General features: G+C 44.6%; 1 protein-coding gene across 1 annotated transcript in view; it reads left to right on the top strand.

The window, feature by feature from the left end:
* The first annotated feature begins 2595 nt into the window (after positions 1-2595).
* LOC135571349 (methyl-CpG-binding domain protein 2-like) overlaps positions 2596-15902 on the top strand; it is a 90034-nt gene continuing 76727 nt past the window's right edge. The window contains exon 1 of the mRNA XM_065017125.1: positions 2596-3079. Within this exon, the coding sequence (XP_064873197.1) occupies positions 2964-3079 (116 nt within the window). The 5' untranslated portion in view covers positions 2596-2963. The remainder of the gene's footprint in view (positions 3080-15902) is intronic.

The following is a 15902-nucleotide window of genomic DNA, read 5'->3' as shown; positions in this document are numbered from 1 at the left end:
CCTGTATAGAGTGGGGTTAGGGTGGTGAGTTACCCTGTATAGAGTGGGGTTAGGGTGGTGAGTTACCCCTGTATAGAGAGGGGTTAGGGTGGTGAGTTACCCCTGTATAGAGTGGGGTTAGGGTGGTGAGTTACCCCTGTATAGAGAGGGGTGTGATGAGTTGCCCCTGTATAGAGTGGGGTTAGGGTGGTGAGTTACCCCTGTATAGAGTGGGGTTAGGGTGGTGAGTTACCCCTGTATAGAGTGGGGTTGGTGGTGAGTTACCCCTGTATAGAGGGTTAGGGTGGTGAGTTACCCTGTATAGAGTGGTGTAATGAGTTACCCCTGTATAGGGGTTAGTGGGGTTAGAGAGGGGTTAGGGTGGTGAGTTACCCCTGTATAGAGAGGGGTTAGGTGGTGAGTTACCCCTGTATAGAGTGGGGTTAGGGTGGTGAGTTACCCTGTATAGAGAGGGGTAGGGTGGTGAGACCCCTGTATAGAGTGGGGTTAGGGTGGTGAGTTACCCCTGTAGAGAGTTACCCCTGTATAGAGTGGTGTGATGAGTTACCCTGTATAGAGTGGGGTTAGGGTGGTGAGTTACCCTGTATAGAGAGGGGTTAGGGTGGTGAGTTACCCTGTATAGAGAGGGGTTAGGGTGGTGAGTTACCCCTGTATAGAGTGGGGTTAGGGTGGTGAGTTACCCCTGTATAGAGTGGGGTTAGGGTGGTGAGTTACCCTGTATAGAGAGGGGTTAGGGTGGTGAGTTACCCCTGTATAGAGTGGGGTTAGGGTGGTGAGTTACCCCTGTATAGAGAGGGGTTAGGGTGGTGAGTTACCCCTGTATAGAGTGGGGTTAGGGTGGTGAGTTACCCCTGTATAGAGGGGTTAGGGTGGTGAGTTACCCTGTATAGAGAGGGGTGGTGAGTTACCCTGTATAGAGTAGGGGGTGGTGAGTTACCCCTGTATAGAGAGGGGGTGGTGAGTTACCCTGTATAGAGTAGGTTAGGGTGGTGAGTTACCCCTGTATAGAGAGGGTTAGGGTGGTGAGTTACCCCTGTATAGAGATGGGGGTGAGTTACCCTGTGAGTTACCCCTGTATAGAGAGGGGTGGTGAGTTACCCCTGTATAGAGAGGGGTGGTGAGTTACCCCTGTATAGAGTGGGGTGGTGAGTTACCCCTGTATAGAGTGGGGTGGTGAGTTACCCCTGTATAGAGAGGGGTTAGGGTGGTGAGTTACCCCTGTATAGAGAGGGGTTAGGGTGGTGGTGAGTTACCCTGTATAGAGTGGGTTTAGGGTGGTGAGTTACCCCTGTATAAAGTGGGGTTAGGGTGGTGAGTTACCCCTGTATAGAGTGGGTTTAGGGTGGTGAGTTACCCCTGTATAGAGAGGGGTTAGGGTGGTGAGTTACCCCTGTATAGAGTGGGGTTAGGGTGGTGAGTTACCCTTTACACTGTAAAGAGCTTTGGGTGTCTTGAAAAGTGCCCTGTAAGTCCAACCAATTAATATTATTAGCCTGAAGATCATGTCTTTGTAGAGACGGAAACTGGGTCAAAATACCAAGAAGGTAGATTGCAAGGCTAGGAACAGTTCAGTGGAGGCTGGTGGGAGAAGCTACAGGAGGACAGGCTCAATGTATCGGCTTGAATGGAATCAATGGATACTGTTCTATTGATGTGATTCCAGCCACTACAATCTGCCATCCTCCTATAGCTCCTCCTACCAGCCTCATCTGTTTAAGTGAAATAAATAATTATAGCAAGTGCCTAGGAGCCAAATAAAGTAACATGGTTGAAAATCTGCTAATTTCAAAAAGATTAATTTCTGTGAAACTAAGTCCTATTTGTGGATTTTGAATATCAACAAAAAAAATCTAAAATCAAGATGTGTCCATTTTTTTCCATTTGTTTGTCTACATGGCACTTTAAAAACAATGCAGATATTGCAGTAGTTTGAATAACACATCCGATTATCACTTTGGATTTCGATCGGTTGGTTTTTATTATAGCTAATAAATAAGCAAATCATCGATGAATCACACAATGTCTTTCCGTCTGTCTGCCCCCATGCAAGCCGATCGGCTCTGCGTCATCACATTCTCTTATCTGATTGGTGGAAAAAGCGGGCCTTCTGACTTTGCGGCTGTGGTAAGTAGTGACGACCGAACTACGTCTTTAGGGCCTTGATGAGGAAAGCCAATGATAATACAAGCCCATAACATTCGAATTAAATACCGTTTTATTACATTGTTCGTATTTTAGGAACGAATGGTATTTTCTATGTAATTGTTACATCACAGCCATGGCTATAAGGGCTTCAGCTTTTGTAAAGTTAACGTCAAAAAATGAGATTTTGTTGAGCCTTTTTTTTTTAGCTATCCCTAACCCTTTTCCTAACCTTAAACCTAATTCTCCTAACCTACTACGTAAATTCTCCATAACCTACTACGCAAATTCTCCTAAAAACCTGACAAAAGCAGTATAACATCTCGTCAAAACCACCCCCTAGTTACCGCCTTAGGGGAGGGGTGTGGGGGGGGGGGGGGGGGTGTAACCGAGAAGTGACGGGAGTGTTCCGTGGAGGCGGGGCGTTGCTCTGAGAACGGTTGCCAAGCGCCGGGTCACTGTGTGGGAAGTGCTGAAATATCTGAACGTCACTGCCACCGCCGCCGCCTTTGGCCAGAGGAGATCTGCAACTACTGGCGGGTCACTCGCATTTTGGGATAGTTGAAGATCGAATTAGGAAACCTGTCAACAACAACAACCAAGGATTCAATATATATATATATATATATATCTATCCACTAGACAGGATACAATAGCGGAAATAAACGTTTTCCGCTCCGGTTTAGTGGTTAGTTCATACGGCTTTAGTTAGAGCTTCACTTTTAGATCGCCAAGTCAGGTGTATTTATTAAACACGTTGTAACGTATTTCTTTGACTGAGTTGATTACAGCGATTGATGTGATTCCTAATTGTACACTAAATGGTTATGGAGAAGAAGAGGATGGATTGTCCCTCTCTGCCACCGGGCTGGAAGAAAGAAGAAGTGATCCGGAAGTCAGGGCTCAGTGCTGGCAAGAGTGATGTCTATTACTACAGGTAATGATCGAGCGTGATGTTAAACAACAATAATGTTACTTACTTTGCTTGATAAGTTCACAAGTTATAATAGCTGGTCTGATTTAGCTATCACAACTCGTTTCCAAATGGAAAAAAATAAAAAATAATTGTAGGCGAAAGCTTACAAGTTATCGATACCTTGAGTTTGGTCACATACTTACGTTGGTTGCCACAATGTTGCTAATGCCAGCAGTGTGAACATTGTATCAATAACCCCCAGATGTTACTTTTTTTTTGGTATAGAGGCCACAAGTTCATATCTAACTGTTTAGACTGTAGAGTGGGGTTTTTATTCACGAAAACTCAGTAGTTATGTCTCATCTTTATTTGGGTCACTTGGAGATTCTTGACCATGTCTTATCATGTGACTGACTGATTGGAAATGCAGTGATCTTGTTTGCAATCTAGGCTGAACTATTGGAACACAGCCCTCTGTTTGAAGTACAGGATCTGTGAGTAATTCCTTGGCAATGTAGCCTTCCAGCATTGGTTCTTCTCAACTGGTCTGTGGAAGCCATGGTCTTTTGGAACCACTGGTGTCTAGACATTCAACTATTCAAAGCTCAATGACAGTGCTGTAGGCCTTCACCTTCCACAGTAACTCATCCATTGATGCTATTAAAACTATCATCTAGTCAGACCATTACTCTGTTCCAGCTGTCTGATGGGTACTGTCTGATGGGTACTGTCTGATGGGTACTGTCTGATGGGTACTGTCTGATGGGTACTGTCTGATGGGTACTGTCTGATGGGTACTGGGTACTGTCTGATGGGTACTGTCTGATGGGTACTGTCTGATGGGTACTGATGGGTACTGTCTGATGGGTACTGTCTGATGGGTACTGTCTGATGGGTACTGTCTGATAGGTACTGTCTGATGTATTAGAGATTTTAACCAACTTTATCTTGTCCATACTTCCACAATTTCCGACTTGGGAGACAACCAGTGTTTTCTAAACGTCTGTGTCTAGTTGCAGGGGTTTGTTTTGAATCTAGAAAATGCGCCATTATTAAATTTAAATACATGTTTTGCTCCATGAATACAACAATGTGTACGCCGCTATCTTGTGTATTTTGACATATTTTCTCGTTGATTGAGAATGGTGGGTGTCCCAAGTGCCGCATGTCATGATGCCGCTCAACCTTTCTCGAAGAATGAGGGAAGATTTGAAATAGACACGAGGACTGCGTACACATTGTTGTATTACTTCATGGAGCCAAACAATTGTATTGTATTTAATAACTTAGAGTTTTCTAGATTCAGACAAACCCCCTGCAACTAGATACGGACGTTTAGAAAACACTGGTTCTCTTCCAGGTCGAGAATTGAGGAACTGTGGACAAGTTAAGGTTAGTTAAATTCTGTGATACACCAAACAGTACCTGTCTAATCACTTGTATTTGTGTGTATTATGGATCCCCATTCCCGGAGTCCAGCAAAATTAAGGCAGTTTTGCATTTAAAAAAAAACAACAACAACATAATATATTCACAACATATTAAGTGTGTGCCCTCAGGCCCCTACTTCACCACTACCACATATCGACAACACAAAATCCATGTGTGCGTGTGTGTATAGTTCATATGTCATTGTGCGTTTATTTTCATGTCTCTGTGACTATGTGTGTGTCTCTTCACAGTCCATAAGGTGTATTTTTTATCTGTTTAGAAAAAAATCTGATTCTACTGCTGCATCAGTTACCTGATGTGGAATAGAGTTCCATGTAGTCATGGCTCTATGTGGTACTGTGGAATAGAGTTCCATGTAGTCATGGCTCTATGTAGTACTGTGGAATAGAGTTCCATGTAGTCATGGCTCTATGTGGTACTGTGGAATAGAGTTCCATGTAGTCATGGCTCTATGTAGTACTGTGGAATAGAGTTCCATGTAGTCATGGCTCTATGTAGTACTGTGGAATAGAGTTCCATGTAGTCATGGCTCTATGTAGTACTGTGGAATAGAGTTCCATGTAGTCATGGCTCTATGTAGTACTGTGGAATAGAGTTCCATGTAGTCATGGCTCTATGTGGTACTGTGGAATAGAGTTCCATGTAGTCATGGCTCTATGTAGTACTGTGGAATAGAGTTCCATGTAGTCATGGCTCTATGTAGTACTGTGGAATAGAGTTCCATGTAGTCATGGCTCTATGTGGTACTGTGGAATAGAGTTCCATGTAGTCATGGCTCTATGTAGTACTGTGGAATAGAGTTCCATGTAGTCATGGCTCTATGTAGTACTGTAGAATAGAGTTCCATGTAGTCATGGCTCTATGTAGTACTGTGGAATAGAGTTCCATGTAGTCATGACTCTATGTAGTACTGTGGAATAGAGTTCCATGTAGTCATGGCTCTATGTAGTACTGTGGAATAGAGTTCCATGTAGTCATGGCTCTATGTAGTACTGTGGAATAGAGTTCCATGTAGTCATGGCTCTATGTAGTACTGTGGAATAGAGTTCCATGTAGTCATGGCTCTATGTAGTACTGTGGAATAGAGTTCCATGTAGTCATGGCTCTATGTAGTACTGTGGAATAGAGTTCCATGTAGTCATGGCTCTATGTAGTACTGTGGAATAGAGTTCCATGTAGTCATGGCTCTATGTAGTACTGTGGAATAGAGTTCCATGTAGTCTTGGCTCTATGTAGTACTGTGGAATAGAGTTCCATGTAGTCTTGGATCTATGTAGTACTGTGGAATAGAGTTCCATGTAGTCATGGATCTATGTAGTACTGTGGAATAGAGTTCCATGTAGTCATGGATCTATGTAGTACTGTGGAATAGAGTTCCATGTAGTCATGGCTCTATGTAGTACTGTGGAATAGAGTTCCATGTAGTCATGGCTCTATGTAGTACTGTGGAATAGAGTTCCATGTAGTCATGGCTCTATGTAGTACTGTGGAATAGAGTTCCATGTAGTCATGGCTCTATGTAGTACTGTGGAATAGAGTTCCATGTAGTCTTGGCTCTATGTAGTACTTTGTGCATCCCATAGTCTGTTCTGGACTGTGAAGAGACCTTTGGGGACATGTCTTGTGGGGTATGCATGCGTGTCTGAGCTGTGTGCCAGTAAAACATACAGCTCAGTGCATTCAACATGTCAATACCTCTCATAAATATAAGTAGTGATGAAGTCAATCTCTTTTCCACTTTGAGCCATGAGAGGTTGACATGCATATTGTTAATATTAGCTCACTGTGTACATCCAAGGGCCAGCCGTGCTGCCCTGTTCTGAACCAGCCGTGCTGCCCTGTTCTGAACCAGCCGTGCTGCCCTGTTCTGAACCAGCCGTGCTGCCCTGTTCTGAACCAGCCGTGCTGCCCTGTTCTGAACCAGCCGTGCTGCTCTGTTCTGAATCAATTGTAGTTTTCCTAAGTCTCTCTTTGAGGCACCTGACCACACGACTGAACAGTAGTCCAGGTGAGACAACACTAGGGCCTGTAGGACCTGCCTTGTTGATAGTGTTGTTAAGAAGGTAGAAACTAGGGCCTGTAGGACCTGCCTTGTTGATAGTGTTGTTAAGAAGGTAGAAACTAGGGCCTGTAGGACCTGCCTTGTTGATAGTGTTGTTAAGAAGGTAGAAACTAGGGCCTGTAGGACCTGCCTTGTTGATAGTGTTGTTAAGAAGGTAGAAACTAGGGCCTGTAGGACCTGCCTTGTTGATAGTGTTGTTAAGAAGGTAGAAACTAGGGCCTGTAGGACCTGCCTTGTTGATAGTGTTGTTAAGAAGGTAGAAACTAGGGCCTGTAGGACCTGCCTTGTTGATAGTGCTGTTAAGAAGGTAGAAACTAGGGCCTGTAGGACCTGCCTTGTTGATAGTGTTGTTAAGAAGGTAGAAACTAGGGCCTGTAGGACCTGCCTTGTTGACAGTGCTGTCTAGAAGGTAGAAACTAGGACCTGTAGGACCTGCCTTGTTGATAGTGTTGTTAAGAAGGTAGAAACTAGGGCCTGTAGGACCTGCCTTGTTGATAGTGTTGTTAAGAAGGTAGAAACTATGGCCTGTAGGACCTGCCTTGTTGATAGTGCTGTTAAGAAGGTAGAATCTAGAGCCTGTAGGACCTGCCTTGTTGATAGTGTTGTTAAGAAGGTAGAAACCAGGGCCTGTAGGACCTGCTTTGTTGATAGTGTTGTTAAGAAGGTAGAAACTAGGGCCTGTAGGACCTGCCTTGTTGATAGTGCTGTTAAGAAGGTAGAAACTAGGGCCTGTAGGACCTGCCTTGTTGATAGTGTTGTTAAGAAGGTAGAAACCAGGGCCTGTAGGACCTGCCTTGTTGACAGTGCTGTCTAGAAGAAGGTAGAAACTAGGACCTGTAGGACCTGCCTTGTTGATAGTGTTGTTAAGAAGGTAGAAACTAGGGCCTGTAGGACCTGCCTTGTTGATAGTGTTGTTAAGAAGGTAGAAACTATGGCCTGTAGGACCTGCCTTGTTGATAGTGCTGTTAAGAAGGTAGAATCTAGAGCCTGTAGGACCTGCCTTGTTGATAGTGTTGTTAAGAAGGTAGAAACCAGGGCCTGTAGGACCTGCTTTGTTGATAGTGTTGTTAAGAAGGTAGAAACTAGGGCCTGTAGGACCTGCCTTGTTGATAGTGTTGTTAAGAAGGTAGAAACTAGGGCCTGTAGGACCTGCCTTGTTGACAGTGCTGTCTAGAAGGTAGAAACTAGGACCTGTAGGACCTGCCTTGTTGATAGTGTTGTTAAGAAGGTAGAAACTAGGGCCTGTAGGACCTGCCTTGTTGATAGTGCTGTTAAGAAGGTAGAAACTAGAGCCTGTAGGACCTGCCTTGTTGATAGTGCTGTTAAGAAGGTAGAAACTAGGGCCTGTAGGACCTGCCTTGTTGATAGTGTTGTTAAGAAGGTAGAAACCAGGGCCTGTAGGACCTGCCTTGTTGATAGTGTTGTTAAGAAGGTAGAAACCAGGGCCTGTAGGACCTGCCTTGTTGATAGTGTTGATAAGAAGGTAGAAACTAGGGCCTGTAGGACCTGCCTTGTTGATAGTGTTGTTTAGAAGGTAGAAACTAGGGCCTGTAGGACCTACCTTGTTGATAGTGCTGTTAAGAAGGTAGAAACTAGGGCCTGTAGGACCTACCTTGTTGATAGTGTTGTTAAGAAGGTAGAAACTAGGGCCTGTAGGACCTGCCTTGTTGATAGTGCTGTTAAGAAGGTAGAAACTAGGGCCTGTAGGACCTACCTTGTTGATAGTGTTGTTAAGAAGGTAGAAACTAGGGCCTGTAGGACCTACCTTGTTGATAGTGTTGTTAAGAAGGTAGAAACTAGGGCCTGTAGGACCTACCTTGTTGATAGTGTTGTTAAGAAGGTAGAAACTAGGGCCTGTAGGACCTGCCTTGATGATAGTGTTGTTAAGAAGGTAGAAACTAGGGCCTGTAGGACCTGCCTTGTTGATAGTGCTGTTAAGAAGGTAGAAACTAGGGCCTGTAGGACCTGCCTTATTGATAGTGCTGTTAAGAAGGTAGAAACTAGGGCCTGTAGGACCTGCCTTGTCGATAGTGCTGTTAAGAAGGCCGAGAAGGCAGAGTAGTGCTTTATTATGGACAAACTTCTCCCCATTTTAGCTACTGTTGTATCAATATGTTTTGACCATGACAGTTTACAATCCAGGGTTACTCCACGCAGTTTAGTTTCCTCAACATGCTCACTTACCACTTTATTTATTACAATATTTAGTTTCGGTTCAGGGTTTAGTGAATCATTTGTTCCAAATACAATGCTTTTAGTTTTTAAATGATTTAGCACTAATTTATTCCTTGCCACCCACTCTGAAACTAACTGCATCTCTTTGTTAAGTGTTGCAGTCATTTCAGTCGCTGTAGTAGCTGACGTGTATAGTGTTGAGTCATCCGCATACATAGATACACTTTATTCAAAGCCAGTGGCTTGTCATTAGTAAAGATTGAAAACAGTAAGGGGCCTAGACAGCTGCCCTGGGGAATTCCTGATTCTTCCTGGATTATGTTGGAGAGGCTTCCATTAAAGAACACGAACACCCTCTGTGTTCTCTTAGACAGGTAACTCTCTGTCCACATTATAGCAGGGGGTGTAAAGCCATAACACCCTCTGTGTTCTCTTAGACAGGTAACTCTCTGTCCACATTATAGCAGGGGGTGTAAAGCCATAACACCCTCTGTGTTCTGTTAGACAGGTAACTCTTTATCTACATTATAGCAGGGGGTGTAAAGCCATAACGCCCTCTGTGTTCTCTTAGACAGGTAACTCTCTGTCCACATTATAGCAGGGGATGTAAAGCCATAACGCCCTCTGTGTTCTCTTACACAGGTAACTCTCTGTCCACATTATAGCAGGGGGTGTAAAGCCATAACACCCTCTGTGTTCTGTTAGACAGGTAACTCTCTGTCCACTTTATAGCAGGGGGTGTAAAGCCATAACGCCCTCTGTGTTCTGTTAGACAGGTAACTCTCTGTCCACATTATAGCAGGGGGTGTAAAGCCATAACACCCTCTCTGTTCTGTTAGACAGGTAACTCTCTGTCCACATTATAGCAGGGGGTGTAAAGCCATAACACCTTCTGTGTTCTGTTAGACAGGTAACTCTCTGTCCACATTATAGCAGGGGGTGTAAAGCCATAACACCTTCTGTGTTCTGTTAGACAGGTAACTCTCTGTCCACATTATAGCAGGGGGTGTAAAGCCATAACGCCCTCTGTGTTCTCTTAGACAGGTAACTCTCTGTCCACATTATAGCAGGGGATGTAAAGCCATAACGCCCTCTGTGTTCTCTTAGACAGGTAACTCTCTGTCCACATTATAGCAGGGGGTGTAAAGCCATAACACCCTCTGTGTTCTCTTAGACAGGTAACTCTCTGTCCACATTATAGCAGGGGGTGTAAAGCCATAACGCCCTCTGTGTTCTGTTAGACAGGTAACTCTCTGTCCACATTATAGCAGGGGGTGTAAAGCCATAACACCCTCTGTGTTCTGTTAGACAGGTAACTCTCTGTCCACATTATAGCAGGGGGTGTAAAGCCATAACGCCCTCTGTGTTCTGTTAGACAGGTAACTCTCTGTCCACATTATAGCAGGGGGTGTAAAGCCATAACACCTTCTGTGTTCTGTTAGACAGGTAACTCTCTGTCCACATTATAGCAGGGGGTGTAAAGCCATAACACCTTCTGTGTTCTGTTAGACAGGTAACTCTCTGTCCACATTATAGCAGGGGATGTAAAGCCATAACACATTCTGTGTTCTGTTAGACAGGTAACTCTTTATCCACATTATAGCAGGGGGTGTAAAGCCATGACACATTCTGTGTTCTGTTAGACAGGTAACTCTTTATCTACATTATAGCAGGGGGTGTAAAGCCATAACACCCTCTGTGTTCTGTTAGACAGGTAACTCTTTATCTACATTATAGCAGGGGGTGTAAAGCCATAACACCCTCTGTGTTCTGTTAGACAGGTAACTCTTTATCTACATTATAGCAGGGGGTGTAAAACCATAACACCCTCTGTGTTCTGTTAGACAGGTAACTCTTTATCCATAGTATAGCAGGGGGTGTAAAGCCATAACACCCTCTGTGTTCTGTTAGACAGGTAACTCTCTGTCCACATTATAGCAGGGGGTGTAAAGCCATAACGCCCTCTGTGTTCTGTTAGACAGGTAACTCTCTGTCCACATTATAGCAGGGGGTGTAAAGCCATAACGCCCTCTGTGTTCTGTTAGACAGGTAACTCTTTATCCACATTATAGCAGGGGGTGTAAAGCCATAACACCCTCTGTGTTCTGTTAGACAGGTAACTCTTTATCCACATTATAGCAGGGGGTGTAAAGCCATAACACCCTCTGTGTTCTGTTAGACAGGTAACTCTTTATCCACATTATAGCAGGGGGTGTAAAGCCAATACACCCTCTGTGTTCTGTTAGACAGGTAACTCTTTATCCACATTATAGCAGGGGGTGTAAAGCCAGCAGGGGGTGTAAAGCCATAACACATACGTTTTTCCAGCAGCAGACTATGATCGATAATGTCAAAAGCTGCACTGAAATCTGACAAAACAGCCCCCACAATCATTTTATCATCAATTTCTCTCAGCCAATCAGTGATTTGTGTAAGTGCTGTGCTTGTTGAATGTCCTTTCCTATAAGCATGCTGAAAGTCTGTTATTATTATTTGTTTTTACTGTAAAAATAGCATTGTATCTGGTCGAACGCAATTTTCTTCTCCAAAAGTTTCCAAAGGGTCTGTAACAGGCTTTATTATCCTTAGGTAGGGGAATAGCTTTTGTTTCCCTCCAGGTCTGAGGGAACACACTTTCTAGTAGGCTTAGATTGAAGATATGGCAAATTAGGAGTGGCAATATCATCCTCAATTACCCTCAGTACTTGTCCATCCATGTTGTCAGACCCCGGTACCAATGGGTTTTATGGACCATTTTAGAAGGACCATGCTGAAGGCTACATTGCCAAGGACTCACACACACTGTACTTTAGACAGAGGGCTGAGTTCCAAGTCGGGAATTGAGAATGTATTTAGGTTGGTTGGTAATTCTCTGTTGCTATACCAACCAGTAGCGAACCTGTAACTGCTAACGGAGCATCGCATTAGCCTGTTACCATCTGCTAGTTACATCTATTGGTGATCCAATGCAGGTTCCTCAATTCCAACTTGTTGCTGACTGTGTCGGTGTATGTTTGTGTGCGTTTGAGAGGAGTCCAGATTCAAACAAATCGATACTATGAAAGTTAGCAACATTTGTGTGTTCTTGTAATCAATGTGTTTTCCTTCCACCTGCGAAAATCAAAGAGAAACGTAGCTCATGCAATTCATTCTCCTCCCTTGAATCCCAATGAGTCAATTATCAGATTTATATTAATTCTCCTCCTTTGGATCCCAACGATTCAATCGTCAGATTAAGAGACATTTTGTTCCAGGTAACATCTGTAATTATCAGAGCATAGACAATTTACAACATGCTAGGCCATGCATGCTTCCCTCATCCCCCTCCTCAGCTCAGTGTTTTTGAAGGCAAAGCCCTCTGGGCTCGGCTAGCGCCTCTGCAGTGTGACTACGGCTGCCTTGCATCCTGGGGCCAATAGGCCAATGAGCCTGTCTGTGTATGTACTCTACACCCAAGCCCCTCCCTCTCTCCACTTGGTGAAAAAACATGCCTCATTCGTATTTAAATGGTGTGATCCCAGCAGCATGTGATGAGTGTGTGCCGTGTAGACCTGTGTATTAGTGGGGAGCTGTGTAGAGTAGATCTGTGTGGTGAAAGCATGTGAGGCCTGTGTATTAGTGGGGAGCTGTGTAGAGTAGATCTGGGTGGTGAAAGCGTGTGAGGCCTGTGTATTAGTGGGGAGCTGTGTAGCGTAGATCTGTGTGGTGAAAGCGTGTGAGGCCTGTGTGATTATCTGTGAGTAAGGGCAATGGATGGTCTGAGGTGAGGCCTTGTGGGCAGTGTGTAGTTTGTTGTGTACTTGTACTTGTTAGCATTTACCTGGCATCCGCTATGAGAATTCCTTAGTACTTGTTAGCTTTTACCTAGCATCTGCTATAAGAATTCCTTAGTACTTGTTAGCTTTTACCTAGCATCTGCTATGAGAATTCCTTAGTACTTGTTAGCTTTTACCTAGCATCTGCTATGAGAATTCCTTAGTACTTGTTAGCTTTTACCTAGCATCTGCTATAAGAATTCCTTAGTACTTGTTAGCTTTTACCTAGCATCTGCTATAAGAATTCCTTAGTACTTGTTAGCATTCTGGTAAACAGTAATACTGTAATACTCCGGAATGGCACAGGCAGGATATGGAAATCTGCATACCGCCCAACCCTGATATACAGGTACAAACATCCTCACCCACTGAGCACCAGACATCCATGTACCTTGAAAAGTAGTCCAAATTTGGTTTTTTCGTTTTCAAAAGTTTGGATGTTTTTGGCATTCAGGTCCAGAAATGTACTTTCTGACCACATCAAAAATGCATAGAAATGTTTCATTCAAATCATAAAGGGGTGTGGTCAAAAAAGTTACTAAAATCAAATGGAATGACCCGTTTGTAACATGCTGTACTGGGCTCGATTTCCCAGAAGCATCTCAAGGTTCAAAGTTCATCGTTAGGAGGAGGAGCATCGTTAAATCTCAGAGCGGTTTCCCCAAAACCATCGTTATTAGCATTGCACTTGTTAGCTTTTACCTAGCATCTGCTATAAGAATTCCTTAGTCCTTGGTATCTAACGACCCTGCCTCAGATCAGTCGTAGAACAGCTAAGTTCATCGTTAAATGCTCCCCCCCCCCCCCCCCCTCCCACTTCACTTTATACACAGATCTCCACTAAACGGAGAATCACATGGTTTATCCGTCTCTGAGACCGGTTATCGCCGATCATTTTCAGAACAAAGTTGACTACAAATACAAAAAAAAAAAAAAAAAGCCAAAGTCTTTGCAATTGATACAAACAACGAATGTGTGAAAATATGTTTCAAATGAAAACCGAGACGACTGCATTCAAATATAAACAGTTGACTATAGGCCAATCATATGGAGTTATATTTAATATATTTAATGATGTGTTTGTAACCTGCACAAGGATCTGCCAAATCTGTGGTTTTTAGTGCATTTTGTATTGGGTATTAGAATAAGTCTGTAGGTGGTAATATCTCTCTGGGAGCTGATGTGTCAGTATTGTGAAGCTAAGATTTGAACGGAGAAACCTGATCGAAGATCAGCACAGACTTTCTTTCCATCCTATCAGTAGACTCGTTATGTCTAGGGGTCCTAGTCCAAGCTACGTGGTCTATAACCTGACTCATTATGTCTAGGGGTCCTAGTCCAAGCTACATGGTCTGTAACCTGACTGTCTAGGGGTCCTAGCTACATGGTCTGTAACCTGACTGTCTAGGGGTCCTAGACCTAGCTACATGGTCTGTAACCTGACTGTCTAGGGGTCCTAGCTACATGGCCTGTAACCTGACTGTCTAGGGGTCCTAGTCCTAGCTACATGGTCTGTAACCTGACTGTCTAGGGGTCCTAGTCCAAGCTACATGGTCTGTAACCTGACTGTCTAGGGGTCCTAGTCCAAGCTACATGGTCTGTAACCTGACTGTCTAGGGGTCCTAGCTACATGGTCTGTAACCTGACTGTCTAGGGGTCCTAGTCATTGCTACATGGTCTGGAACCTGACTCGTTATGTCTAGGGGTCCTAGTCCTAGCTACATGATCTGTAACCTGACTGTCTAGGGGTCCTAGTCCTAGCTACATGGTCTGTAACCTGACTCATTATGTCTAGGGGTCCTAGCTACATGGTCTGTAACCTGACTGTCTAGGGGTCCTAGTCCTAGCTACATGGTCTGTAACCTGACTGTCTAGGGGTCCTAGTCCTAGCTACATGGTCTGTAAACTGACTGTCTAGGGGTCCTAGTCCTAGCTACGTGGTCTGTAACCTGACTGTCTAGGGGTCCTAGTCCTAGCTACATGGTCTGTAACCTGACTGTCTAGGGGTCCTAGTCCTAGCTACATGGTCTGTAACCTGACTGTCTAGGGGTCCTAGTCCTAGCTACATGGTCTGTAACCTGACTCATTATGTCTAGGGGTCCTAGCTACATGGTCTGTAACCTGACTGTCTAGGGGTCCTAGTCCTAGCTACGTGGTCTGTAACCTGACTGTCTAGGGGTCCTAGTCCTAGCTACGTGGTCTGTAACCTGACTCATTATGTCTAGGGGTCCTAGTCCTAGCTACGTGGTCTGTAACCTGAATGTCTAGGGGTCCTAGTCCAAGCTACATGGTCTGTAACCTGACTGTCTAGGGGTCCTAGTCCAAGCTACATGGTCTGTAACCTGACTGTCTAGGGGTCCTAGTCCTAGCTACATGGTCTGTAACCTGACTGTCTAGGGGTCCTAGTCCAAGCTACATGGTCTGTAACCTGACTGTCTAGGGGTCCTAGTCCTAGCTACATGGTCTGGAACCTGACTCATTATGTCTAGGGGTCCTAGTCCTAGCTACGTGGTCTGTAACCTGACTGTCTAGGGGTCCTAGTCCAAGCTACATGGTCTGTAAACTAAATGAATGTGTGCATTTATGTAGGAAATCGGCATTTGAAGACGGTGTGGGATGTGCCCAGGAGACAGCAACTTACTGAGTTCAGGGCCAGCTCTGTCTTGACCTCCTGATTGGCCAGTACAAGCGGTTTATGATGTGTTCAGACGATGAGGAAACAAGAATATGTACAAAAAGGAAGCCACACAGACATGCCTAAACTAAAGATTGAAAACCAAACTAAAGGCCTCATGGCCACCAAACCAACCAGCAGCCTCACAGCTCTGCCAGCTGGGACGCTGACTGACCGTCACCCTAATCGGCAGCACCAGGACAAGGTTTCTGCTGCCCCCTGGGGGTGGAGTGTGGAAGTGTATCCCGGAGAGTGTGTTTGTCCTAATAAGAACCTTGTCCCCATATCAGAATATGTAGAATAGATTGTTGGTTGGGTTTCCCCTTGTTCACAAAGCGAGGAACATTGGGGGAGTGGTGTCGATGGGTTGGTTTAAGGTTCTGTCTGTGGTTTGGCTGGGTTGGTTTAAGGTTCTGTCTGTGGTTGGCTGTGTGTCGTTGGGTTGGTTTAAGGTTCTGTCTGTGGTTTGGCTGTGTGTCGGGGGTGGTGTCGTTGGGTTGGTTTAAGGTTCTGTCTGTGGTTGGCTGTGTGTCGGGGGGTGTCATTGGGTTGGTTTAAGGTTCTGTCTGTGGTTGTGGCTGTGTGTCGGGGGTGGTGTCGTTGGGTTGGTTTAAGGTTCTGTCTGTGGTTGTGGCTGTGTGTCGGGGGTGGTGTCGTTGGGTTGGT

This window comes from Oncorhynchus nerka, linkage group LG4, assembly GCF_034236695.1.
Source record: "Oncorhynchus nerka isolate Pitt River linkage group LG4, Oner_Uvic_2.0, whole genome shotgun sequence".
Taxonomy (NCBI): domain Eukaryota; kingdom Metazoa; phylum Chordata; class Actinopteri; order Salmoniformes; family Salmonidae; genus Oncorhynchus; species Oncorhynchus nerka.
This window is presented reverse-complemented; position numbering and strand designations above follow the sequence as displayed.